We start from the raw sequence: 22,611 nt of genomic DNA, 5'->3' as shown, positions 1-22,611 counted from the left end.
TTTTTGAAGAATGAGTGGACGAGGAGAAAATGTACATCTTATAAAACTGTAACTTTATTGACGAAAATCAATATGCACTCATGAATAAATAAATAAAAGTAATGATGATGATTTGAACTCAAGTTATAGACGTATGAACAATGGCCTATAAATCTTTCACTGAGAAAAAATATCTCAGATATCAACTTCAATAAACAAATTAATCTCAATATGACAGGCAGCAGATTTAGAACAGAAATGGACGGTTTGAATCTCTGGCTACTGAAATAGGACAAACATCATGGTGATGAGAATCGCTAACCAAGTCAGACTTGCTTTTGTCATGTTCTCTATCATAAGTACCTAAATGTATGCTTACATCATGGACGGAATAATCATCACATGTACATTTGCTGTTTCAACATGACCAACTCATGGAGTCATAGGCTATCAATCGCTCTGAAGACACAAGTCTCAAACATGAAATACCCATATGAATTCCATTACAATGAGGCCAACTTCTGTCAGACCAAAGGACATCAGTTACAGACAGTTCTCATTCAAATTAGATCTCTAATCCACCTTAGATCCTTCAGTCTAATTCCTCTAATTCATCCCTCCCAGCTGTTGACCCAACATTTTCTGCCAATTTCCAAACTTTTTCTTCAACAGTCAGATGACTCCTTTCCTCCAAATCCTCTTCTCCACCAATGGCTCCAGCCTTAATTTTAGAACTTGAAATCGTCGCAGCATCATCCAAGAAAGTTTTAGTCTGTTTTGTTTCATATGAGGACGACCCATGGATATCATCCATGGGTGGACCAGAGTAGTTCCCCAATGCTGCACTGAGGTCCTCCTGACTCGGACCTTGGGCCTGTCCTGTCATCGGAACCTCTGATATCAGAACTTTTGATTTTGTGTCATTTTTTACGCCAGCCTCTTCCTCATCATCCTCACTGTCAAGAACCTCAATCTTTGGTCGGAATGCTTGAATAGGTTCTTGTGGTTTAGGGGCCTGGGCACTGACATCCACATCTTCAAGGTCGGGTAAATCCTGAAAGCAGATTTATAAAGTTTTCATTTCGTGAACATTTGCTTACTTTTCTCAATGCTGGATGTCCTGTTTTCCTAAAAGGTAAGTTAATTCATCCGAAGAAGCCTTCCCTTCAATACATACATCACATCTAAATGCTCAGAGACCAATATAGACTTCTTTATCATTCATCAATCGTGCTAGGCATAGGCTTTAGGGGCCAACTCTTGCTCAGTAATCATCTTTGTAGTACACTAATACTTACATCCAGGTCATTTCTCGGGGTCCTCTTGATGTTAATTGTCTCGATATTCTCCTCCTCCTCCATTTCTGTGATTAAAACTTTCTTTCCCACTGCAACATCTTTTTCAGAGTCTGAAAGGAAATTGACAAACTGTACATTTTATCCACTGCAGCATTCAACTCTGCAAAAAATTGTGCATCAACTACGTGATGTTGTGACCAGGTCAGGCATGACACGTCACAGCCTTGCTATCATAATACTGACTAAGGTTCTCACCTGTGACAATTTCTGAAATCATCTTAGACGGTCCCCCGCCGCCTCGGACTGGATGAGATGAGGAGAATATGCCATCGTTCTGCTGCTGTGCCTGAGGTCGTATCATTGGCAAGTCTTCAGTATCTCCTATCGTTAACCTTGTTCCTGATTCTTCTTCTTCATCCTGGTTGTGGAAAGAACAGTTACATATATGAGAATATGTGATGCTGAGCTTGATTGTGACTTCAAAATGATTGTGGACATTGAACATTTGCTGAAGTCTATTCTTGAAGGGACTAGGGATGGAGGTATCACTTTCACTGCTAACAAGAATATACCAGCCCTGGTTTGAGGAATATCACAAGGCGGGAAAAGAACACTTCAACAAAGACACTAACCTCTTCTTCTTTATTAGCTTTTTCTGCCTCTGATTTTGATCCATATAACCAATCCACGTCCTCAGGGTCAACATGGATGTTCTCGGTGGGTAGACCCGCCTGCTCGGCAGACTGCTTCATTTTTTCCTCCTGCCGCTTGGCTTCAGCATTGTTTCTGATTTTCAACATAGCTGAAGAGAAAGACAGATTATCAATGAGGGACATACAAGGCTTTGCCAATGAATTATTAGTATTTGACAGAGGAGTATGTGTTCGAGGGCATATCTTGGCAAAGCAGTAACACACGATCCTTCTTTACAATAAGTTACAGGGTACACATTGCAACAAACACCCAAAAAGTGCAAGACTTTGGTAAGAATCGAAGTCATTTTCTTACCATCAACGCTATCCTGTATCTTCTTGCGTTCTTTCTCCTGCCACCTCTTCCTCTCTTCACGCTCCTCTTCAATTCCTCCTCGTGCCCAGGCAAGTGCGCATGCTTTATCTTTATCAAACACGGGCCGATCATCCAAGTACTGAAGGTTTTTCTGCAAAAGTTTGATCGGAAAGTAAGCAATGAGTGACTGTGGTTGTGTATTGAATGGCAAGAGTTGCACTCAATGTTATTGTTAGATGTCCTCAATACGGAATAGTCACTGCCCAGAGAGGGATTTACTTCATCCAAATATGGAGCTATATAAAGATAGCATACTTACAATTCGCACAGTCAGCGTTTTCCTGTAGTTGGGTATCTTCTTAATCACAGGATTCCCCATCAGATTTAATACCCTCTGAAAGAGGCAAACAGAACATGGTAAGAACTACATACATTTTCTTGGTGTCACTACAGGCCCCATTGCCTTCACCACATAGCATGGAGGTTTTTATGCTGTGCTTTCCACTGACCAGGGTCTGTACCAAAGCACTTCACAACAACTGTCTATATTATAGGTCTCCACAGAGGAACTCAGGGGGTATCAAGTTGCTGCCATCATTTCAGATATGATATGATATGATATACAATTTCTTAAATGAAATATTCCCAACATACCAGGTTTTCCATCTCTTCCAAAATGTCGACTATCTCAGGATCCTCTATCTTATTATGGGATAAATCCAGACAGCTGAGTTTTTTACATTTGACCAAATGTCTCACGTCATCTGCTGTTTGTAATTTGTTGTAGGAAATGTTGAGGGTGGACAAGTCTGGTACACATTCTGAAATTTTCAAGAAAAATTGGTCAATACTGGAAAAATTCATTTCAAATGCTTTAAATGGATAAATAAAAGGTATCAGGGTTTCAATGAAATCAACTTGCTGAATCTACAATATTTTTATTCTCTTCAAAAGATGGTGGGTCAAGACTGAATACACTGTAGTTATCTTTGAGGACAGCTCTGGTAGATTGGAGATTGTAGGTACACCGGAGTGTGAGAATGAAAATATGGAATAAATAAGGTTACACTCACCCAGATTTTCTATCTTTCGTATCAAGTTATTAGCAACGTTTAATTGGTCAAGTTTGGGCATTGGGTCAAGGTTCTGTATCTTATCAACCAGGTTTTTCTGAAGGAACAAACATCGCATTTCCTTTTGGTTGTCCAAGTTCTCAATCGTCTTGATGCCATTGCATTCCAACCAGAGGCACTTGAGACCAGTGTATTCCTCAAGGTTCTCAATGAAATAGATTCCTGGAACAAGACAATGAGATATGTACATGTAGCGGTCGTGCTATTGTGAGTCACTAGTTTCAACAGTGACAATTTCAGTTGCACTCTCTGCAGACCCAGTTCCTTTATACTAGTAATAATAGCTTTCATTCAATTCATTCTGATGACTTTGCCGAATCTTCCTTTGGACCTTTTGACTAGACCTTGCTGCCTTTGTCAATTGTAAGATTGGCTTCAACAAGTGACGTCTGAAAAAGTGTTTTCTAGCTAGAAACCTTTCAGCAAACAACATTTTGTGTGATGGTTAAAACTGGTATTTTAAGACCAAAACAACTGAAGCCAACAGGAGTATCTGAAGGTTAATCTTACCTTTATAATGAAGATACAGCACATCATTGAGGGCAGGTGTGATGTAGAGTTTCATATCCTTACAATGTTGCTTCAAGAATGCCTTGGTTAGTCTACAAAATGGAGATGAACTTAATGATAATGATGTTTTAAACACATGGATTCTTGTGTACAACAAAAAGCTCATCATGTTTTCTTTGTCTACTCTAAATATGATACAGTGATGAGAATTATCCTTTACAGTTTTGGATGAGTGAAAAAGCCTCTTTTTCATTTATCTTACCTGGGCCAATTATCTTTTTTCCCCTTTTTGGTTTCACCATTTTGGTCATTATCTAAAAGGGAAAGAAGGTATAAAATATTCAACGGAATTAGATGATCTTAAATTAAGAGCTACCAATCGTCAATAAGGCCTCTCAGGAACTGTTCCCTAAGAGTACTCCAATGGGCTGGCAGCCATGCATAGACATCACATCAGTCATCACTCTCCCTACGACACTTAAGATTAAGAACTTCGGTCCCAGATACGACGATGGTAGGCCTACAGTTTGCGCATAACTGACCAATCAGCTAACAGGTGCGTAATGCAGTGTTTTCTTTGAAAGGAGCCAAACCGAACTACCAACATATCCGGGATCGACGTTCTTAACTGTCCTATTCTCAAAAGAACATTCAGAAACCGAGAACTAAAATCTGCCACTCTATGTACCTGGTTGTTGGTTTTCCTTCGCTGCCTCTTTGTCAACTTCAATCTTGTCTTTTTCATTATCGAGTGGCTGGTTTCCATTAACGTCTCCTTTGCCCTCCCGTGTTATGACATCTCCTCCATCAGTCTGGATGGTGACAGTACTCTCACTAGTCCCAGTGCTGACAGTGACATTCGGAGTTGGAGACTCCTCATGTATTTCCTCTATCAGTGGCATTGTTCCTGGCTAAAATAGTTAATCATTCTAGTAACTCTCTTTTCGAAATTCGACTTTACGTTTTAAAATGAATATGAATTGAAAAGAGAGCTGACCATAAAACAGTGAAAGATTCATAGGCTAATGAGACCGAGTGAGTTGAGCGAGTCATTCAGTCATTGAGTCAACAAGGCTAAGCCTGAAGACACTTAGTCGTAGAGCCCTAGAGGGTCCTTACCTTTTGCAGAGTATTCTTCGATTATTTGTTAAGTTACTTAACAACTGATAATTTGGGGAAAAAGTGTTAAATGGTGGGAAACTGGTATTTCAGACCAAGCAATCTGTTTTCTCATGCTCCAACGTGCACCTGCTAGGAAATGGCGTCGGGTAGCCATGTCAACAGGGAGCATAATATGAATAACAGAAATAAATATATAACTTCTGAAGTCAAAATATATTTTTTACACTCATTTGGCAATAAAACCATCACAGTAGTGCTATATAAAATTAATATCAACATACACATGTCATTTATTTGTTAGCTTCGCGGACACAAATTGATATTTGTGTGATTTTGTGATATAAGAAAATTAATGCTCCCTTGCAAAAGCCATGAAACGAGGTTGAAAACGAATTTTCTGGAAACGAGCATTGTTGACATGTTGGAAGGTCAAGGTCGGATTGTCATAAAATCATGTGACATACAAAATGGTAGATGACCCTGATGTCTGACGTCTTTCATATATAACTTCATGAACTTACACTGTTAGCTGAGTGATTGTGACTTGACCTGGTCAATGCTGACGTCTCGTGCTGACTCAAATTACATACCAATCAGATTTCTTCCATTGACAAGGGTATTTTCCCCATCAACGGTCATAATTAATAAAACAGTCATCGTTACTTACCAGCAGGCAGCACTGCAGCAGCGCTGACAACCATTCCATTCCAATTCCAACGCCACGCTGACGGTCAGACGGTGTCTATACTAGCAAGTCTAGGAGTGGTCTAGGACAGGTCAGTGTCAGTAAGCCATTCCAGTGGTGGTTTGTTTGGATTGAGTAACCACAACCTGTCGACTAGTGTTGGCAGCCAGACTTGAACTCTTCCCAGTGATTGGTGTCGTGACTACTTGCAGCTCGAACAATGTCAACTCTAGTGGCCAAACGTGAAACTGAAAGTTCTGTCCATCTCGGAGAAGGAAAGACACCATCAATGTCTGTTCTTCCTCAATCATGCCTCGTCGACGAAAACTTGGACATAATTCTTGAAGGACTTGAGCCATTGGCACAGTACACGGTTGCAGCACGATTAACAGAGAGTGGAATTCACGCAGCGTCATATGCTCATTTTGTTTCCGATTCGCTTGGATGTATCTCAACCTCTAAGTTACCGTCTTTGTCTGGGAGTTACTCAGGAATGGAAGCTAATGGGTTACTATGGTCTATGGACATCATCCCTGGACAGAAACCAGGACGGCGCATCATGAAAAAAGATGTGACATTGCCCTTTGAGGTGGAGTTCTCTGTTTATCAGGGCCACATAAGCCCAATCGTTCCCATTCTTGACGGTGATGGGTTGGACTCTGTTCTTGGATCAAAAACTAGAGAAGTGGAACCAATCATGAAACAAGTGCAGCGTCGCTTTTACTTAGCTGATGGTGTGAAAAGGATTGCTGTCCGAGATGGAAATATCCGGGGAACGTTCTTCATACCAGCCGGAGATGGACCTTTTCCTGCAGTTGTTGACTTGTTTGGTACTGCTGGTGGTTTGCTTGAATTCAGATCTGCTCTCTTGGCTTCAAGAGGCATTGCATCATTAGCATTAGCTTTTTTTGCATTTGAGGATTTACCAGCAGACCTCAGTGGGGGGATTAGCTTGGATTACTTTGAGGAAGCCATCGACTGGTTGTATGATCAGCCATCGGTAAAAAGGCATGGAGTTGGAGTGTTGGGCGTATCTGCTGGTGCTTACATAGCTGTTTTGTGTGCAGAATTATTTAGCAAAGTTAAAGCTGTTGTTAGTATTAATGGTTCCATTGTTAATTACATAGCTCCAATGCTCTACAAAGGAAAAGTAGTAAAAGAAATGGGGTTGGCAGATTGGGGGGCATGTGAGTTCATTGAAGGAAAGGATGATGCTCTCAGCTTCAAAAATGTTTATGGTAGCATTTCAGACATTTCAAAAATGTCTAATTGCACATTAAACCTAGAGTTGTCTGATGCGTCCTATTTGATGATTGTCAGTGGTGGTGATGTAAACATTCATCCAATGCTGTCCTTCATGATGGTTGATCGTCTCCGTGAATTTGGGAAAGGTGACAACTGTGAATGTCTGTTTCTAGATAAAGCAGGCCATCTGCTGGAACCTCCCCATACCATGCATTGCTATCATTCTTACCACAAAGCATTTAGTGCTTGCTTTGCATGGGGTGGAGAAAAGGTAGCCCATGCACAAGCTCAGGAGAAATCTTGGAAGAAGATCCAACAATTTTTTAAACTGAAATTGTCTGAATCGCTGAAAAGTAAATTATAAATTGGCCACTTATGTCCAGCATCTAGCTATCTATCTATCACACACAGAAGTAGTTGTGTGATGACTCATGGTAATTCATGGGCATGGGTTTCCATATTGTAGAAAATTCCATGTTATGAATCATTCCTGAAACTTTGGTTAAAAATCACAACCTCATTTCCTGAGTGAAAATCAATTTGTTACAGTTTAGTCTCGCTATGAACATTCAATGATCAGTTAATCTTGAGCAAATTTTCATTATAACCTGGTTGGACTGTCCCTAGTTGTTCTAATCTTGTCTTTGTTGCGTTTCTTAGGTTTGTTAATATAATATACACATGTACCAGTGGTTGCAAGAGGATGAAATATTTGCTCAAATAAAAATTGATGCTTTAAATATTATTGTCAATGAATTACGTGTTTTAGGAAATTAGGTGCTTGTATTGATGGAATCGATGACCTCTTCTTTAACAAGACCTAATTTTCTCAAAAGATCACCTGTGCTTATCTCAGCAAGACATTTTGCATTGACATGTGCTGCATGATTAGAGACCAGGTGGCTGAGAAGACCAGACTTGATAGAAAAGGATCTGAGCAATGAATGCTACTTTTTGGCACATACATGAAGATGCCCGTTGTGGTGCCAAACTTTAGATCCACGAACAGATTGCATGTGCCTGCCTGTGCCAGTCTCCTGTATGAATGACCACAGGGACACAATCTTCAAGGTCAAAATTTGTACTCTGTCAAGACGATACACTGGTTAGATTTCTTCATCTAGTTCGTTCAAAGAGCTATCCATTCAACATGATGTGTCCCTAATTCCAAGATGTGTTCCACAAACATTTTCAAAGCACTGGTTGAAATGTCTGCTCCTGTCTCTGATGGAATCAAGGACTCCAGGGGCCTGCCGCTGGACGTAAGTCACAACACAGGCAGAATCATGCTGGAATTCAGGTCACATTCCATTTGTATTCGAGAGACAAGTTAGAATTCGGGCACCGAGTTAGAATTACTCCTTTGCGGCCAAGATATGCAGTAAAGAATAGAGGAAAAGAAATTTCTTCAATCAATCATAATATTTAATTGTTACTGAAACCTCCTCAGCCCTATACATGATTTGAAACTACATTTCTTCAGTACAGTAATTGATTTGAAATCAACTCAAATAAACAGACAATCAATAGAAAAATCAAAATCAAAAACAGAATTCTTAAAATCTGATTCACGCTACTCGACAACATGAAATAAAATATGCGTTCAATACATTTGGATACAGATACATGTATGTAGAAGAATATACGTAATATAAGATGATGTAAAAAGCCTCAGAAACAAAGCAGATGTTGTTCTGTTCTGTCATTTGAACCCAGATGTTACCCAATGGATGGATTTAACATCAAAGCAGATGTTGTTCTGTTGTCATTTGAACCCAGATGTTACCCAATGGATGGATTTAACATCAAAGCAGATGTTGTTCTGTTGTCATTTGAACCCAGATGTTACCCAATGGATGGATTTAACATCAAAGCAGATGTTGTTCTGTTGTCATTTGAACCCAGATGTTACCCAATGGATGGATTTAACATCATTTTCATAAGTTGCTCATACATTTCACACCTCCCTTCTCTGCATAAAAAGAAGATGCAATGGCACCAAAGCACTGATGTAATGCACCTTAGGTCCTCCTGATGTCATCCTCTCCCGCCCCTTCCAGTTATGCAGCGGTCTGCTTTATGATTTTTTGAATTGACTGAAAACAACGATTTAACGACAATTTAGTAGCCCTGTTTTGAAGTTGCTCCTCTTTGATGATTCGCCAGGCAGAGTCATTGTCCGTCGGAGGCCAATGGCCAGCTCATAAGGCTCGTGCAGAAATTATCTTTGTTTCAACTCAATATAACAGTTGAGGGGGCACTTTGTAATTTTAGGCCTGAGTGGGTGATAAATGTCAGGCGACTGGGACCATCATGCTACGAAAATTATGAAGACAGGACAACAGATGTAGGCAATGATTGGAAATCGAAAACATATGTCGATTGTCTGTTGTCCAAAGAATACTAGTCCTATTGGGAATACATTTCCCTGTTCAAAGTTCTTCACTCAATGACACCTGTAGGATAATTTTCCCAAACCTAATTTCATTTAGACACATATTCACTATACAATTGAAAACACTAGTTATATGGCACATTACACAAGTCCATAGCACAACATGTAACCTGACAGGGAAGCAAAGAAAAGACTGAGGACTTGTTTGCTCCCGAGAGATTCAGTAGACACCCACGAAGTGAAACCCTTCCCCCAGAGCTTTGATTATAACTCATTGCAAAACTGGCAAGCTAACCGTAGTAGCAACCTTAACTGACTGTATAACAGTACAAACATAAGAAAATCAGTCCCCCAGCCACCCGGTAACATGCATAACAGAACAGACAAGATATTGACTTACAATTTTCCCAAACAATTAGGAAATTTAGAGATATCATGGGACAAGACAGAATATGTTGGGGTAGGATTAAATAGCCTCTCCTACAAAAGGAGACCACCTCCCAATATTTGGCATCGCAGGACCTAAGAATATGGAACAGACAGAAATGCAAGTCAAGTATGTACACAGCAACATTAACAACATTATATCATGCATTTGACAAATAAATACATAACATTTCGCTAGTTACTTGTTAGTCTTTATATACACATTTTATAAATGGGTTGCGACAGCAACCTGGCAGTGTGCTGGCTGTTCCTTTAGTAGTCAATATTATGAAATACTTGATGATTTGTACTGAGACGAGAAGTCATTCTGCATGATGCTTCTATTTTCGTAAAGAAACCGAAAATATTCAAATCAACCATACATATGAAATGTTGGCAGAGACACAACTATTGATTACATCTCATGTCAAAGCCAAAGGAAAACCATGGATTTATATTCAAAACAAAACACAAATGAAACTAAAAAAATGCATTTAAAAAACATTTCATGCTCATTTTAGGTCGTAGTAAGTTGGAATAGAATTCCTTAACAGCAGAGCGAACCAGAAGGGCACACAAAATAAAACAAAAAGATGGGTAAAATTGGCCAAGCATCAGGAACTTCACTCCAGCTCCTCAAAGGCATACTTAATCAAGTTCCTGTAAATGGCCAACTCTCACCCAATTCAAGAAATAGTTCCAGCAGTTATGAAATGTCCAACCAAGCTTTGGTGAACTGCAGCCACGGTTACCCTGGAACTCCAAAAATGAAAACCTGTCCCCAAACATAATCACATCAACATTATACTGATTTGCTTTCATCTTTGTACCATAGTACACTGTAACACTTGCAACACAAGGTTAATTTCATATCTGCATGTAGTATCTAAAACTTTCTTGCGTGCGAAATGAAAAGTTAACTCACCCATCACCCATTGCAATTCGATAATTGCAGTCCATATCCAATAGAATGGCCAGAGCTGGTAGGAAGACCATTTTTATTTTTCCACAAAATCAAGACAACGTCAGCAACACTTACAATCAAGAATGATCATTTCCTGATGAAGTATCTGCTTGTGATCATAGAATATTTGAACCATTTCCATGTCACCACAAAAAGATTAGTAATTTGCTGAACACTACTCTCCGTTATGACCAGACTTAAATCAATACATTTGGGTAAGATATGAATAACAGAATACTGGCCACTTCCTGCTGCCACAGAAAGACGCACTAAGTGGGACTAAAATATCTCACTAACAAAAAACTACTCGTTACATGAAGTAAAAAGATTACCCTACGTCTTGAATACCCCAGTAGATATCAGCTGAATAAGCATATAATTTAAAAAGACCTGAATCAACGATAGAACTGTTTTGCCATGCCGAGGGTATCCCTGGATATTCTTACAGTGTAGAAGTTCAAGGCACACATATCCTCATTAGATGATGAGATCCAAAAGTGGGCAACATCCATATCAGAATACATGTACTTGAAACATTCTCTACTGCCAGTCCAAGTACCTTATTTTGGCACTCGTCTACACTCTTATTTCGTGAGATTCCTTATAAGGGGTTCAAGTGAAAGAAAATGAGACAAGAAATTGTCTTATGTTACAAGCACCCCGATTGGTCAACGCTACGAACAGTGACCACAATCAGCTAATCAAAAATCTTCTTACAGCTGTCAATCACACTCCAAGCTACAGTGTATTTCAGAAAGCCTTCCTTACACCACAATATTTAACATCTATCACTCATCATCATGTTTGGGTATGTCGAAAATCTCTGATAGCAATGGCGGAAGTTTAAGATGCTGCCAATTCTCTCTGAAATAATTAAGGTGCTCATTATGACTCGCACCAAGAGTTCGTAACTCTGGCAGCCGCATCATGATACTTCCAAAAAGATTTGGTTCTGAACTGTGATTGCGGGTGATCTGCACTTTGAGTGCCTCGATCAACTTGTCCTGGATTAACTCCACTGCCTTCGAGTCCGTCAAACCAGCTCGATCTGAAAGGCAAGAAGACACATGAGTCTAGAGAACTTGAAGACCAATGCGAGGGAAGCTGGGCAACTTAACACACTCAGACATGTCCAGAAAATGTCTTCAGACAAGTTTTTCATTGGGTTTCGATTGTGAATGCAGACAGTTCTTCCCATATTCTAAGGATTCTCACAGCCTGGGAACCTTGATAGTTTCTATTGATATCATCAGGGTCATTTGCTGGAAGTTTGGTAACTGAACTCCAGGTCTACTGGCCAAAAGATGTTGCAACTAACTTGGCTTAGGCTACTCCTTTGGTTTAAATCAGGACTACTGCAACGTTCTTACAATCTGGTCTATTGGCTCATTTATGACCACTTGCTGCCAAGTTATGCCATAAAATATATTCTACTTTGCAAACTCACCTGACGATGCAAGAATAACGCCCGAGAAGAGACCAATCTCTGTGTCACTCAAATGGAGCAAGTTAAATTGGCTTGCAAACTCAAACATTGAAGAGATGAGGTCATTCTGGAAAGGAGAAAAACTTCTACGTCAGAATGAATTCCTTGTCTGCTAAATAGGTCGGTCTTTTCAAAACTTTAGCTGCTAATGGGCACTTGTTATAATATATTGTTCAGGTTGATTCAGATAGCAGCAATGAATACTAACTAAATGTAGGGGCAATGCAAATTGATGTTTTGTCATGTTGTAAAATGTAACCTTGGATAGGTAGAAACTGCCAATCAAGACTTTGAAGTAACACACATCATATTCCAATACTCACTGAATAAACCGCTTCAAGCTGCTCTCTTGGTATCTGTGTGCCATCCCCAAATGTAATCAAAACTTCTAAAGTAACGAACATGCGTGCCATCCTGATAAGCCATAACTCAAAGAAGCCTGTCTTGATGAGTATGAGTTGATCATCCTGAGACAGATCACTGAACCCTGAAACATACAAGGAATAGCCATCTTTTACAAGGGCCTAAGCTGTTGTAGGCAGTGACGTTGATGTCATTCCTCATGACCTACTCCTCTGATGTTCGCGTGGTTGGTCTCGTTCAATCGACAATGTCAACAGCTAGCTCCAGAGAACACTTGGCTCATCATCTTTTGAATTGCAGAAAAAAGAGGTGGTTGAAAGGTACCTCGACTTCTTTGGTTATGAAGTGCTTGGTTTTGTACCAAATATGCATGTTTGGTAGAGAGAGTAAAGAAAGGTTATAGTATGCTTTTTACCTGGTATCCTCTTGGCAAATTCCACCACTTTTTGTATGACAGGCGTGAGATGGACGGCTAGGTTCTGCCACATTGATAACTTCTGCAGCTCAACTGAGTTCAAAGGGATGTCCTCATTATCTCTGCTCAAGACTACAGGAAATGCAGGAAGCTGAAAAAGGTGAGAAAGATATAAGGACCTCTCATTCCAAACAGTAGTAAAGCATTACCTAGTGTAACAGAGGGTAGGGCAAGATTACTACGACAGACGGTGAGAACAGAAACTAATTTCTACAACAGGCCAGTGGTCAATTTCCCATTGGGCATCCCCCTTGCTCATGCCCTTATTGCTGATGGTCAGCTGTTATAAACCTATTATTACTTGGTATTAGAAAGTAAGAAGTTCAAGATTTTATTGCATTTTCCACTCACAGTGGCAAGTCAGAGATAAAATCACTTACCAGGGATCCAACAGTCCGGCTCATTGTTTTCAGCTTGTCCTCCGTCAGGGCACAGTTGGCGTGATGTGCCTGTGATATTGTAAGTATGACGTCATAGATCGCCAGTTGCTTTGTCTCAATCTCTGCGGCATCCTGGCCAGGCTCTGTTGTGGTCACTTGCTGGTCATCAAGACTCTTTGCCCTCTTAGGAACACGGCCATATCTCACGGCTAAAAGGACATTATATCAATGATCAGGCTTTAGAAGGCAGCATCTGTTTTGCAGTTAATCACGGATTAGTACAGTATTGGTTTAACAGATTTTTCAACCTTCAAATTACAAGTCAATTTGCACCTCATGCCTCAAACTTCGACAAAAGTGCTCAGCCCCGATTTTAAGGACACGACAGCATCCCTTTTGCAGTTAATCATGGATCTGATTCTCTGGTTGTGCCCACATACAAATTTGAATACCAACAGTAGCATATTGTCCCACTAACAATGGAATTTAAAGATCATTCACTTACAGTCCCTTGACATGCCAACAGCAAGACATTTTTTGAACCGGCAGTATTGGCATCGATTTCGATTCAGTCGAATCACCATGCACTTTCCGTCTCTCAAGCAGCGGTATTCAATCTGCTTCTGGATACTTCGCCGGAAGAAGCCCTTGGGAAAAAGGAGTTGTTATAGAAATAATTTATGTAGAGCATACATTTATATTGAAAGCGTCAATGCAATGCAAATTTGAAAGCGTCCGAAGTAACAGACATTTTCAAGAACAAACAATGAGTGGGATGGGAAGACTCTTGTTATGAAAGTAATGTTTAATGCGAACTAATCTCCTGCCACGATGTCAAGAAACAGCTGTCTCAGCAGCAGGAGTCTTTCACAGGTCGGAGAGTACTTCATCGAAATGAAAAAATCAACCTACCTTGCAGCCCTCACAAGATGTAACACCATAGTGATAACCACTTGCCTTGTCCCCACACACCTTACATGGTACAAAGGGCTGTTTAGGTGTGTTTGAGTCAGCCGCTTGAATATCTGAAGAGGGGAATTGATAAAGTGGCAAATAATAATAATGGAATGTTAGATGCATTTGAATTAAAAACTATCTTTTCATTGCATGCATGGCATGGCAAAACAGTTCAAATGAGTTAAATCAATATCTACGTCATATATTTTGCCAAGGGCCCTTTGCCGATGATGGAGATGCTCAGAGTCCATTGGAAGATTCTCATAGCAAGGACGGTACAGGAATAACAATCACCTGGGGTATCATCTAAACACTCCTGGTCTTCAGGGACAGACAATCCTGCCACCATCGCTGCAGAGGCCTCCTGCTGGCGTAGCTGAGCTTGTTGAATCTGACTCTGCAAGAACTGGACATCTTCAGGAAGATCAGATGCCGAGGTAACTAACAAGGTTGACTCTGCTGCAGCCTGTTCCACTTTGATTCCAGCACCATCCATTTTGGAGTCTACAATCTTGAGTCTATGAAGACGTAACGTCAATACCTGATTCAAGGTTTTCTTTAAATACACAGCTACAGTAGTATGGTTTGTGCGAAGATGAAGAGATAATATGTCCAAAGTGTACACATTGTGGTTTTTCAGATCAATCAGATCACTGCATGTCTACAGATGTTCGGATATAACATGGAAGACCCTTCAAATTTCATCCAATTTTACAAAAAGAAAAGCTTTCCACATAGTCCTATGATTTAACCCTACAATGATAATGCATAGTAGAAAGTCTGCATGCATTGTAGTACAACTACAATACACATAAACAATGTACAGGAAAGTGTGCTTTACCAGTTCGACATGAGGAGAGTTGGTAAAACTTGCTGCAAAGTCAACATTTGACAAAACGTTTGAAGAAAATTCTGCCAGATATCGTTATGAATGGTCTTAGCAACCCAAAAAGTCCTAGGGATATGTGTGGAAAGTTTTAGTTTTTGTAAAAATTGGGCGAAATTTGAAGGGTCTTCGATTTCGTAGGCTAGACATGACATGCAGTGAACAGTGATCAGATTGTAAACACTGCACTTCAAACGGTGTTCATGATGTCAATAGAGCAAATTTCACTCTAAAATTACAGTTCTATATGATCAGGTCGATCTTCTTAATCATCAGAAGTTGTTATTTTGAGATTGCATTGCTTAACATTGGAGAAAACAATGAATTCGTGCAGCTGATTTCATCAACTTTGAGCAAAGCAGCAAACACATCTTTTCTACAACATGGCGCCGTACCTCAGTTTTAGATATCCGAATAAATAAATGTTGTCTTTAAATCCTCATGTCATGAATATTAATCACTTCCGTAAGTGAAATTAGCTAAAGAAATTTTATTAATAGCATGAACGATGCCAATGAATGGAGATTTATTGTGGGGTAATGATTCTTTGTGGGGTATAAGTGAATAGGTTTTGTTCTTTTAAAACTGAGGTAGGTCAATTTTATTTTGGTGGGAAGGACCCGTCACGTGACGCTAATTGATCACGTGACTAGGGAATCCCGGTGTTAAAGTAAATTTAGTCCTCTGGAGAAGTAGTCATACTCCAGAAGGGCCCCTGTCCGATTTTACAGTATAAATCCCTATAACAAATCAAAAATTGGAGAAGGGTGTAATAACTCCAAATTGCATATCAGTGTCTTTCTTTCTCAGAAATATCAGCCTAAATTATCGAAAGACGTCACCTATTAGTGCAATCTTTTTAATTTCGGCACTGAGGCGATTTTGCTATTAGTGAGGACAATTTTCCTAAATTAGTCCATTGCCTGCATAACAATAGGCCTACATAAAAACTACGCCACCTAGCGGTTTAAATATTTATTTACATTTTTCGTCCAACATCTCTCTCAAAAACACGTAAAATGACCCGGCACGCAAAGAATTCCACTGCAGGGACAGTGTACACATATCATGAAAGACAGAAAGACACTAAGACTTCAGGTTATGGGTCGTTAAAAATACGAATGGGAAAGGATTCGGTCAAGGTATTGTTTCACACTAAAATAAAATAGGAGGTTCAGAACCACTCGTGGTCGTGCCACTGCCACTACGGCTACGCACCAGACTACGAATCTACGACTACTAGGCCTAGGCCTACATGCACTACGTGTGCTGCTGATACGTTTAACAGATACAAAGTTGCGCATCTCAACTGCATTGTCGAGTATGTGAATGTTGAAATGCACAGCATCAGTCAGTTGGAGGCATTGGAAAAAAATATAGGCCGAGCCAGGCCAGGGGTATGCCATATCGGCATATGCATGGCCATGGGCAATACCAAATGGGATAGGCCTATAGACAATTTGTCGTAGTTTGCTTCGGCACTGCCACTGTCCTACCACTGACCAGTCGTGAATTTCACCTGGAACAGTGGCATATGGCATTGTCTGAAATATAAATTTTATTTTCAGGAATTCGATTGTTGTTGCCTGACATTACAACCTTGCAGGAATCCAGTAGTGACACTGGACGGTTACCTGTTTGACAAGGAAGCCATCCTTGAGTACATCGTTCACCAGAAGAGGCAAATCACCAAGAAGCAGAAGGAGTTTGCAAAGCAGAAAACAAAATTGGATGTAAGTCCAGGTTAAAATTGACATTCGATGTGGATTATACACTTTGCTATTGTGGCTGACATTGTCATTGATGGCTGTATGGTGTCAGTGTCATCATCAAGGGGGGGGGGGGGGTATGGGATGCTGATTGGGCCGGTTCTCAGGGAAAGCATCATAGCATCAAGGGAACTGGAGTAAACTTGTTTGGCAGTCTTCCAAAGAAGATTCTTTTGTAAAGTATGAAAAACTGCCTTTTTGACCTTTAAAGTTTCTTACCTATTTCAGCAAGAGCAAGCTGAGCTGACACGGGCTGAACATGAAGGAAAAGTAAAGAGTTTCATTGCAAAAGAGAGCAGTATAATGAGTAAACCGTTGGACCCTTTCAAAAAGGATGGTAAGATTTATTGGCCTTCATCTTTTTCGCAGTGGAAATACTGCTATATTTACATGAATACATTGCCTTGAGAAAAAATTCTAATTGTGTTCATCAGGTTTCGTGATAGTCATCAATTTGACTATGAACCCCCAATATAAATTACTTTATACACTTCCCTAACAAAACATAAACCTTTAAACTGCAAAGTCAAGATCTGAAACTTATTTCCAGCTGCAAAGCCAGGTTCAAGCATTTGTAACATGAAGGAGGGAAAAGATAAAGACCTGCCCAGTTTCTGGGTGCCAAGTCTGACGCCACAGTCAAAACCAACACTTGTTAAAAAGCCTGTAAGTACTAGGACACTTCAGAGCCTTTTGGGTGATGTGACGATTCAAAGGTGACTCTTATTGAAGATTGTAGTGCCAAAGTAATCCTTGGTGGCAGGTGGTCATTGAACTTCGCCTCCTCATGAATTGATGAAAAGGTTTAATGGGAACCTGTAAGTGTAAGTTGTAGTGTTCCTGTTTGAAAAATCATATAAAAACTCTTCCGCTTCCTCAATATTTTTAGGATGAAAGAGTGCGATGCCCAATGAGCGGGAAGCCACTCAAGATGAAGGATCTCATCAATGTGAAGTTTACACCGATCAAGGATGGTGATACAAAGACGGCACTCATCTCAAAACATGACAGATATGTCTGCGCTGTTACGAATGACGTCTTGGGAAACTCGGTGCCATGCTGTGTTCTAAGAACATCGTAGGTTTGCTCAATGTTATCAGTTAGGTGAACAGTGTTGCAATGTGTTTAGATTGTGGGACATCTGTCAAAAATGTGGAGTTTTAAAACTCTTCTACATCACTTTGTTCTCCTATAATGTCCTCCTTAAAACTCTGGGATGCTGAAGTACTTTGGTCAGAATTCTGTGATAAGACAGCGCTAAACTTCTAGTTTAGCAATTGGACAATGTTCTGAGGAATTGAACAGAAATCAGTAATCCTTATAATGTTGGCAAGAAATTTGTCAAATCATTTCTTGATAGAAGTGCAATGTTTTGAAATCTTATTACAAAAGTTTCATGTTAATTTTTCAGAGGAAATGTTGTGACAATGGAATGCTATGAGAAAATCATCAAAAAGGATATGCTGGATCCTCTAAATGGGGCGAAGATGACCGAAAAAGATGTGATACCCCTTCAACGGGTGAGTATATAAGTTCTGAGAGACAACTGATCTTGGACTCATTTCAGTAAAGTCAACAGCATCTTACTCAAAGAAATGCGGCCTCTAGACCCTTCTGTTCCTTGTGTGGTGAAAGAAGCTTGTAGGATTGCCACAAGCAACATGGGATCAGTAGCAACAGTTTCAATGGATTTTTTCAGGGGCAGCACCTTATCCTCAGTGGCATAAAGTCTATTTCATTTTGGTATTGATTCCTATTTTCAATGAAGTGATCTTATATTTTCAGGGTGCTACTGGTTTCTCTGGTTCTGGGTTGACTTTAGAGGCCAAGAAGGATGGTCCGGGCCTACAGGGTTGAAGTTGATACAACACACTTATACTGACTTTAGAAGTCAAGGAGGATGGTCCAGGCCTACTGATGGTCTGGAATACGATTGCTCCATCATGTTAGGCAGAGAAATAGGTTACTGCTGTCTTTAATAAGTCCAGTCAAAGTAATACTGTCTTCCTGTTAAAGACCAGTCCCATAAGCAAGCCATTCAGCTGCCACACTATGTTGTTGGCGGAGAATGGGATTTTAGTTCTCTTATTTATCGCCAGATGGCATTGTGGTTGCTTTCACAATGTGTGTTACGTTTCTGAGTCCTGTAAATTTGGTGTCCTCAAACAATCGCCATGATGAGTTGGTTATGAGGCCTGGCAATGTAGGTGTTGAGGCAAGGCTCAGCTTGACTTGGATGAAATCGAGACGAAATTTTACTACCAGTTTTAAAGAGGTAAATGATGAAATGAACCTCATCAAACTGGTTTGTCTTGTATATTTACTGTAAATTATGTAATTCTGTAAATAGTTTTATTCAATAAAAGGCTATAAATGTGCATATATCACGATTTCTTGACTTGCCAAAAAACTCCTGGTTGGAAAAACGTATTTCAGTGGAAACAATGATGTCACTTGATTACTTCACTAAACTACCCGACAGACCAGGTTGTGTATGTGACTTGCACAAAGGACAGGAGTACAACCTGAAACCAAATGTCTGCTGGTTCACCTTGTCGGCCACTTAAAAATGACCAGTGAAATTGAAAATGATCAAGACGTCAATAGTTGTTACTGCTTGTCTTCTCCTAGGTTGTGACAGTGAGACTTTTGTCCCAGTCTACTGGCTCAAGACAAGGTGACGTCTTCTACAGAACACGGGAAGTACTTGTGAGGAAGCCTGGATATGTTTCAATGACCATGAGAGGTTGTGCCAACTGATCCCATTCTTAAATGGGTGTACAAAGAGAAGGACACTACTTGTTCGGTACTTGGATTAATTCTCTATCAGTTTTCAATTGCCAACAATCTCAGATATGCTTCGACGGACCATTTCAAGATACAGACAATGGAGGGCATTTCTCTATCACCTTCATCGATCTACACGATGTCTGGTGGGTCTCACTGGGCCAGTTTTCGGATGGGAATTTACACCTGTGCTCCCCATCAAGCAGGCGCGCCATTGTTCGAGCAGACGACACAGCCATTTCATCAACATCCTTTCTTCATCCATCATGCCGCTGATAATCACAAACAGCATGTGTTTAGTTATGTTTTCTATAATTTCTTAATTTTCACATACAGTGATCAATGGATTGATATTCTATAACAATTCTGTCCCTATTGCGCATCCGTTTTGGACGCTGTTGCAACTTTTCTGGCCGGCGGCCAGTTGTGTCAGCTCCTGTCGCGTTCCCTCGGCACCCAACCGCCGGCCGGTGCGCTTGCCGCCACGCCTCTGAACCAGGGCAGAGGTCCCCGCGACAATGCACGTTAATTCCTCCTTCTCTGCCAAGCATAGGAGGCCTATATTCCCCAGGCCACTTCCCCATGTTCCATGCCTAAGCGTTTCAGAATCGTTTCGACTTGTCTTCGGGCTGATCTCCAATGTACCACCAGGATAGTTGGTTGAACCTGGTGTAAAGGAAGACCAGTCTTCCTGAGGAAGTGTCCCATCATATTGTCCTCATTGCCTTGATTAGACCAAGTATGGCTGCATGGCTACAGACATAGCAGAATATGAAGCATTGTTCCGCGCATAAGTGTTCTCGCCTGACGTCGCGATTGGTTTTTGCAGGTTGAATTGATGTCATGGGACGGCTAGTTTTTTGTTTGTGAAGAAATGAATCTGCGAGCACTCATCATCATGGAACCCCTTATTTGCGCTGATAATCCCCTCACCAGTTCATCCCTGAACGTTAGCAGATGTTTTCACCCCTCACAAACGAGCTCCACGTTACCGGGCGGGTCTTCTCCTCGGGGGTCAAACCCGACCGAGCTAATCCCTGCTTGGCTTCATTAGTTCGATTGTCTTCGCGGTATCTGTAGGCTCGGAGATGAGGTGGTCGATATACCAAATTATATGACAGGTTGTGTCTTGGGAGAAATTGACAGAGGTTAATGATGGGAGCCGGGATCTTTAATGGTAGAGATCGGATGGAATATGCGTCCGATCATATAGGTGCCTCGTGTTGACAGTGTTTTTGTCACTAAACTTATCCACCTCCAACGGACAAATCGGCAAACTCGTCACCGCGTCTCATTCTCAAGACAGGTGTCAGGTTTGTGTGAGATCCCGTAAAGAAGTTACATGCAATGCCTTGGAGAAGTTTTGCCTAGGTATACGCAAGTATTGGACTTATATTTTCAAAGCCATGTATTGTTAGCAATCTTGCTATTTGCACTTAATGTCAATTCAGCTGAAGGACTGGTGCCACAACGTGTACTTTTTCCATGATTTGCCATGCTTTTCAATAAACAAAAAAACAATAAGTAGTCCAACCATTGTTCATTATGAATAAGACATGAATTGATAAAATGTACTGCATTGTATCGTAATATGAAAAAACAAATATTCCGGCTACTTGTCTTCTATTCGTCATAAAGACGCGGACATCTATACATGCATAGAATTCCGTGATGAAGACAATTACAGAAAATATCAATGAGACAAGTGTCGATTATTGTCAATGTTGAGACGGTGGCGGCAAACCTGCAGTTAGTCTGCTAATTGGCTGCTAATTAGTTCGTTAATTGGTAACTGATCTTGTGGAAATCTTTTAACTGCGGACTCGGAGGAGCCCCCTGTCCCCCACGGTGCGGTGCGCATGCCGCATTTCTGCATCTGACGTCTTCGGATGTGCCATTGTCCCCGGCGGCGCATTAGTGTTTTCAGGCACGGTTCTTGTAAGGGTTGTGACTGGGTTTTATGTAATAAGATAATGCCCATTGATCTAAGAACGCACAGGTGCGGAGAGAATGTCATTGTTTCATCGGGAATTGATTACAATCAGAGACAGAGGAGGAGATTGCAATTAAATGAAGCCTCCGATCGGCGCTGGTCGTCGGACGCCCGGTGTTACTGGTTTCATATCCCTTGAAATAGTGTGCTTTCCCAATGATGGATTGATGCTTATCGAGAGCATAGACATCGATACCTCAGAATTTAAAAGCGCTGGAATGATTGGGTTTTTCGTATTGCGGCAAACATTTTCCAAAAACCAGGTGATGATAACCAGTTCTACCGTGTTCGCCCTCTAGTTTTCAATGCTCTATTGCTCGCAGCGTCTCGCATGAGATTTTCAAGAAGTGCCATCTAACTTATACGACGCTCTGATCATTTGTCACTCTGCAATCATTTGTAACAAGTTCTCTGAAGACATCATGTATTGTCACAATCGTATTCTGCCTGCTGTGCTGTTCGTGATCTTATAAAGCTTCCAGTGCCTCGGGTGCCTAGGTCACACTTGGCGTGAAAGGGAAGACGCAGCGACGGCGCGAAAAAAGACACGACTCCCGTCGCTTCAGGGTCCGCACTTTCATTGCCAAGTGGATAGAAACGAAATAATCAGCCACCTGTAGCCAGCATCCATTCTCAGCCGACAATACACTCTACTGAACAATCACAATCGGCTTAAAAGTGATTACTTTTGATAATGGAGAAATTACTGATCTTCGAAAATCTCATTGTTGAAAACACGAAGGGTCATGA

At 40.7% G+C, this 22,611-nt stretch overlaps 4 protein-coding genes across 8 annotated transcripts; 2 read left to right on the top strand and 2 right to left on the bottom strand.

Annotated features, from left to right (window-relative positions):
• Positions 1 to 32: 32 nt before the first annotated feature.
• Positions 33 to 5,175, bottom strand: LOC135492929 (dynein axonemal assembly factor 1-like). 2 transcript variants are annotated; one of them, XM_064779673.1, is made up of 12 exons: positions 5,048 to 5,175; positions 4,617 to 4,839; positions 4,191 to 4,242; positions 3,929 to 4,020; positions 3,359 to 3,580; positions 2,940 to 3,106; positions 2,605 to 2,679; positions 2,286 to 2,436; positions 1,910 to 2,079; positions 1,533 to 1,695; positions 1,278 to 1,387; positions 33 to 1,033 (listed from the first exon to the last, which is right to left on the bottom strand). In XM_064779673.1, exons 2-12 carry the CDS (start codon positions 4,828 to 4,830, stop codon positions 572 to 574), a joined length of 1,878 nt encoding a protein of 625 aa, XP_064635743.1. In that variant the 5' UTR covers positions 4,831 to 4,839; positions 5,048 to 5,175; the 3' UTR covers positions 33 to 571. The 2 variants fall into 2 exon arrangements, with proteins under 2 accessions (XP_064635743.1, XP_064635744.1); XM_064779674.1 differs by having other exon boundaries at positions 4,617 to 4,835.
• A 348-nt stretch (positions 5,176 to 5,523) lies between these two features.
• On the top strand, positions 5,524 to 7,720 carry LOC135492931 (acyl-coenzyme A thioesterase 5-like). Its single transcript, XM_064779675.1, has one exon. It carries the CDS (start codon positions 5,956 to 5,958, stop codon positions 7,342 to 7,344), a length of 1,389 nt encoding a protein of 462 aa, XP_064635745.1. The 5' UTR covers positions 5,524 to 5,955; the 3' UTR covers positions 7,345 to 7,720.
• Positions 7,721 to 8,383: 663 nt separating this feature from the next.
• On the bottom strand, positions 8,384 to 15,682 carry LOC135492932 (ecdysone-induced protein 78C-like). Of its 4 annotated transcripts, none has more exons than XM_064779676.1 (9): positions 15,552 to 15,682; positions 14,721 to 15,179; positions 14,382 to 14,494; positions 13,975 to 14,116; positions 13,470 to 13,678; positions 13,030 to 13,180; positions 12,575 to 12,738; positions 12,213 to 12,318; positions 8,384 to 11,813 (listed from the first exon to the last, which is right to left on the bottom strand). In XM_064779676.1, exons 2-9 carry the CDS (start codon positions 14,920 to 14,922, stop codon positions 11,554 to 11,556), a joined length of 1,347 nt encoding a protein of 448 aa, XP_064635746.1. In that variant the 5' UTR covers positions 14,923 to 15,179; positions 15,552 to 15,682; the 3' UTR covers positions 8,384 to 11,553. The 4 variants fall into 4 exon arrangements, with proteins under 4 accessions (XP_064635746.1, XP_064635747.1, XP_064635748.1 ...); XM_064779677.1 differs by having other exon boundaries at positions 14,721 to 14,996; XM_064779678.1 differs by having other exon boundaries at positions 14,721 to 14,967.
• Positions 15,683 to 16,250: 568 nt separating this feature from the next.
• Positions 16,251 to 19,461, top strand: LOC135492364 (nitric oxide synthase-interacting protein-like). Its single transcript, XM_064778795.1, has 7 exons — positions 16,251 to 16,454; positions 16,881 to 17,045; positions 17,310 to 17,418; positions 17,632 to 17,747; positions 17,971 to 18,158; positions 18,493 to 18,601; positions 18,867 to 19,461. Exons 1-7 carry the CDS (start codon positions 16,332 to 16,334, stop codon positions 18,936 to 18,938), a joined length of 882 nt encoding a protein of 293 aa, XP_064634865.1. The 5' UTR covers positions 16,251 to 16,331; the 3' UTR covers positions 18,939 to 19,461.
• Positions 19,462 to 22,611: the final 3,150 nt, after the last annotated feature.

The sequence above is a fragment of the Lineus longissimus genome, chromosome 8 (genome assembly GCF_910592395.1).
Source record: "Lineus longissimus chromosome 8, tnLinLong1.2, whole genome shotgun sequence".
Taxonomy (NCBI): Eukaryota; Metazoa; Nemertea; class Pilidiophora; order Heteronemertea; family Lineidae; genus Lineus; species Lineus longissimus.
This window is presented reverse-complemented; position numbering and strand designations above follow the sequence as displayed.

Bases quoted from the DNA above. Each gene is read 5' to 3' on its own strand.
- LOC135492929 (XM_064779673.1), bottom strand. From the start codon at position 4,830: ATGCCACTGATAGAGGAAATACATGAGGAGTCTCCAACTCCGAATGTC. The intron at 4,243-4,616 runs GTACATAGAGTG...TTTCCCTTTTAG, and splicing joins GAAGGAAAACCAACAACCAG to ATAATGACCAAAATGGTGAA. The intron at 3,107-3,358 runs GTGAGTGTAACC...TGAAAATTTCAG, and splicing joins ACGAAAGATAGAAAATCTGG to AATGTGTACCAGACTTGTCC.
- LOC135492931 (XM_064779675.1), top strand. From the start codon at position 5,956: ATGTCAACTCTAGTGGCCAAACGTGAAACTGAAAGTTCTGTCCATCTC.
- LOC135492932 (XM_064779676.1), bottom strand. From the start codon at position 14,922: ATGGATGGTGCTGGAATCAAAGTGGAACAGGCTGCAGCAGAGTCAACC. The intron at 14,495-14,720 runs GTGATTGTTATT...TCCCCTCTTCAG, and splicing joins GTGTTTAGATGATACCCCAG to ATATTCAAGCGGCTGACTCA. The intron at 14,117-14,381 runs GTAGGTTGATTT...CTTTTTCCCAAG, and splicing joins CATCTTGTGAGGGCTGCAAG to GGCTTCTTCCGGCGAAGTAT.
- LOC135492364 (XM_064778795.1), top strand. From the start codon at position 16,332: ATGACCCGGCACGCAAAGAATTCCACTGCAGGGACAGTGTACACATAT. The intron at 17,046-17,309 runs GTAAGTCCAGGT...TACCTATTTCAG, and splicing joins AGCAGAAAACAAAATTGGAT to CAAGAGCAAGCTGAGCTGAC. The intron at 18,159-18,492 runs GTAGGTTTGCTC...TTAATTTTTCAG, and splicing joins TGCTGTGTTCTAAGAACATC to AGGAAATGTTGTGACAATGG.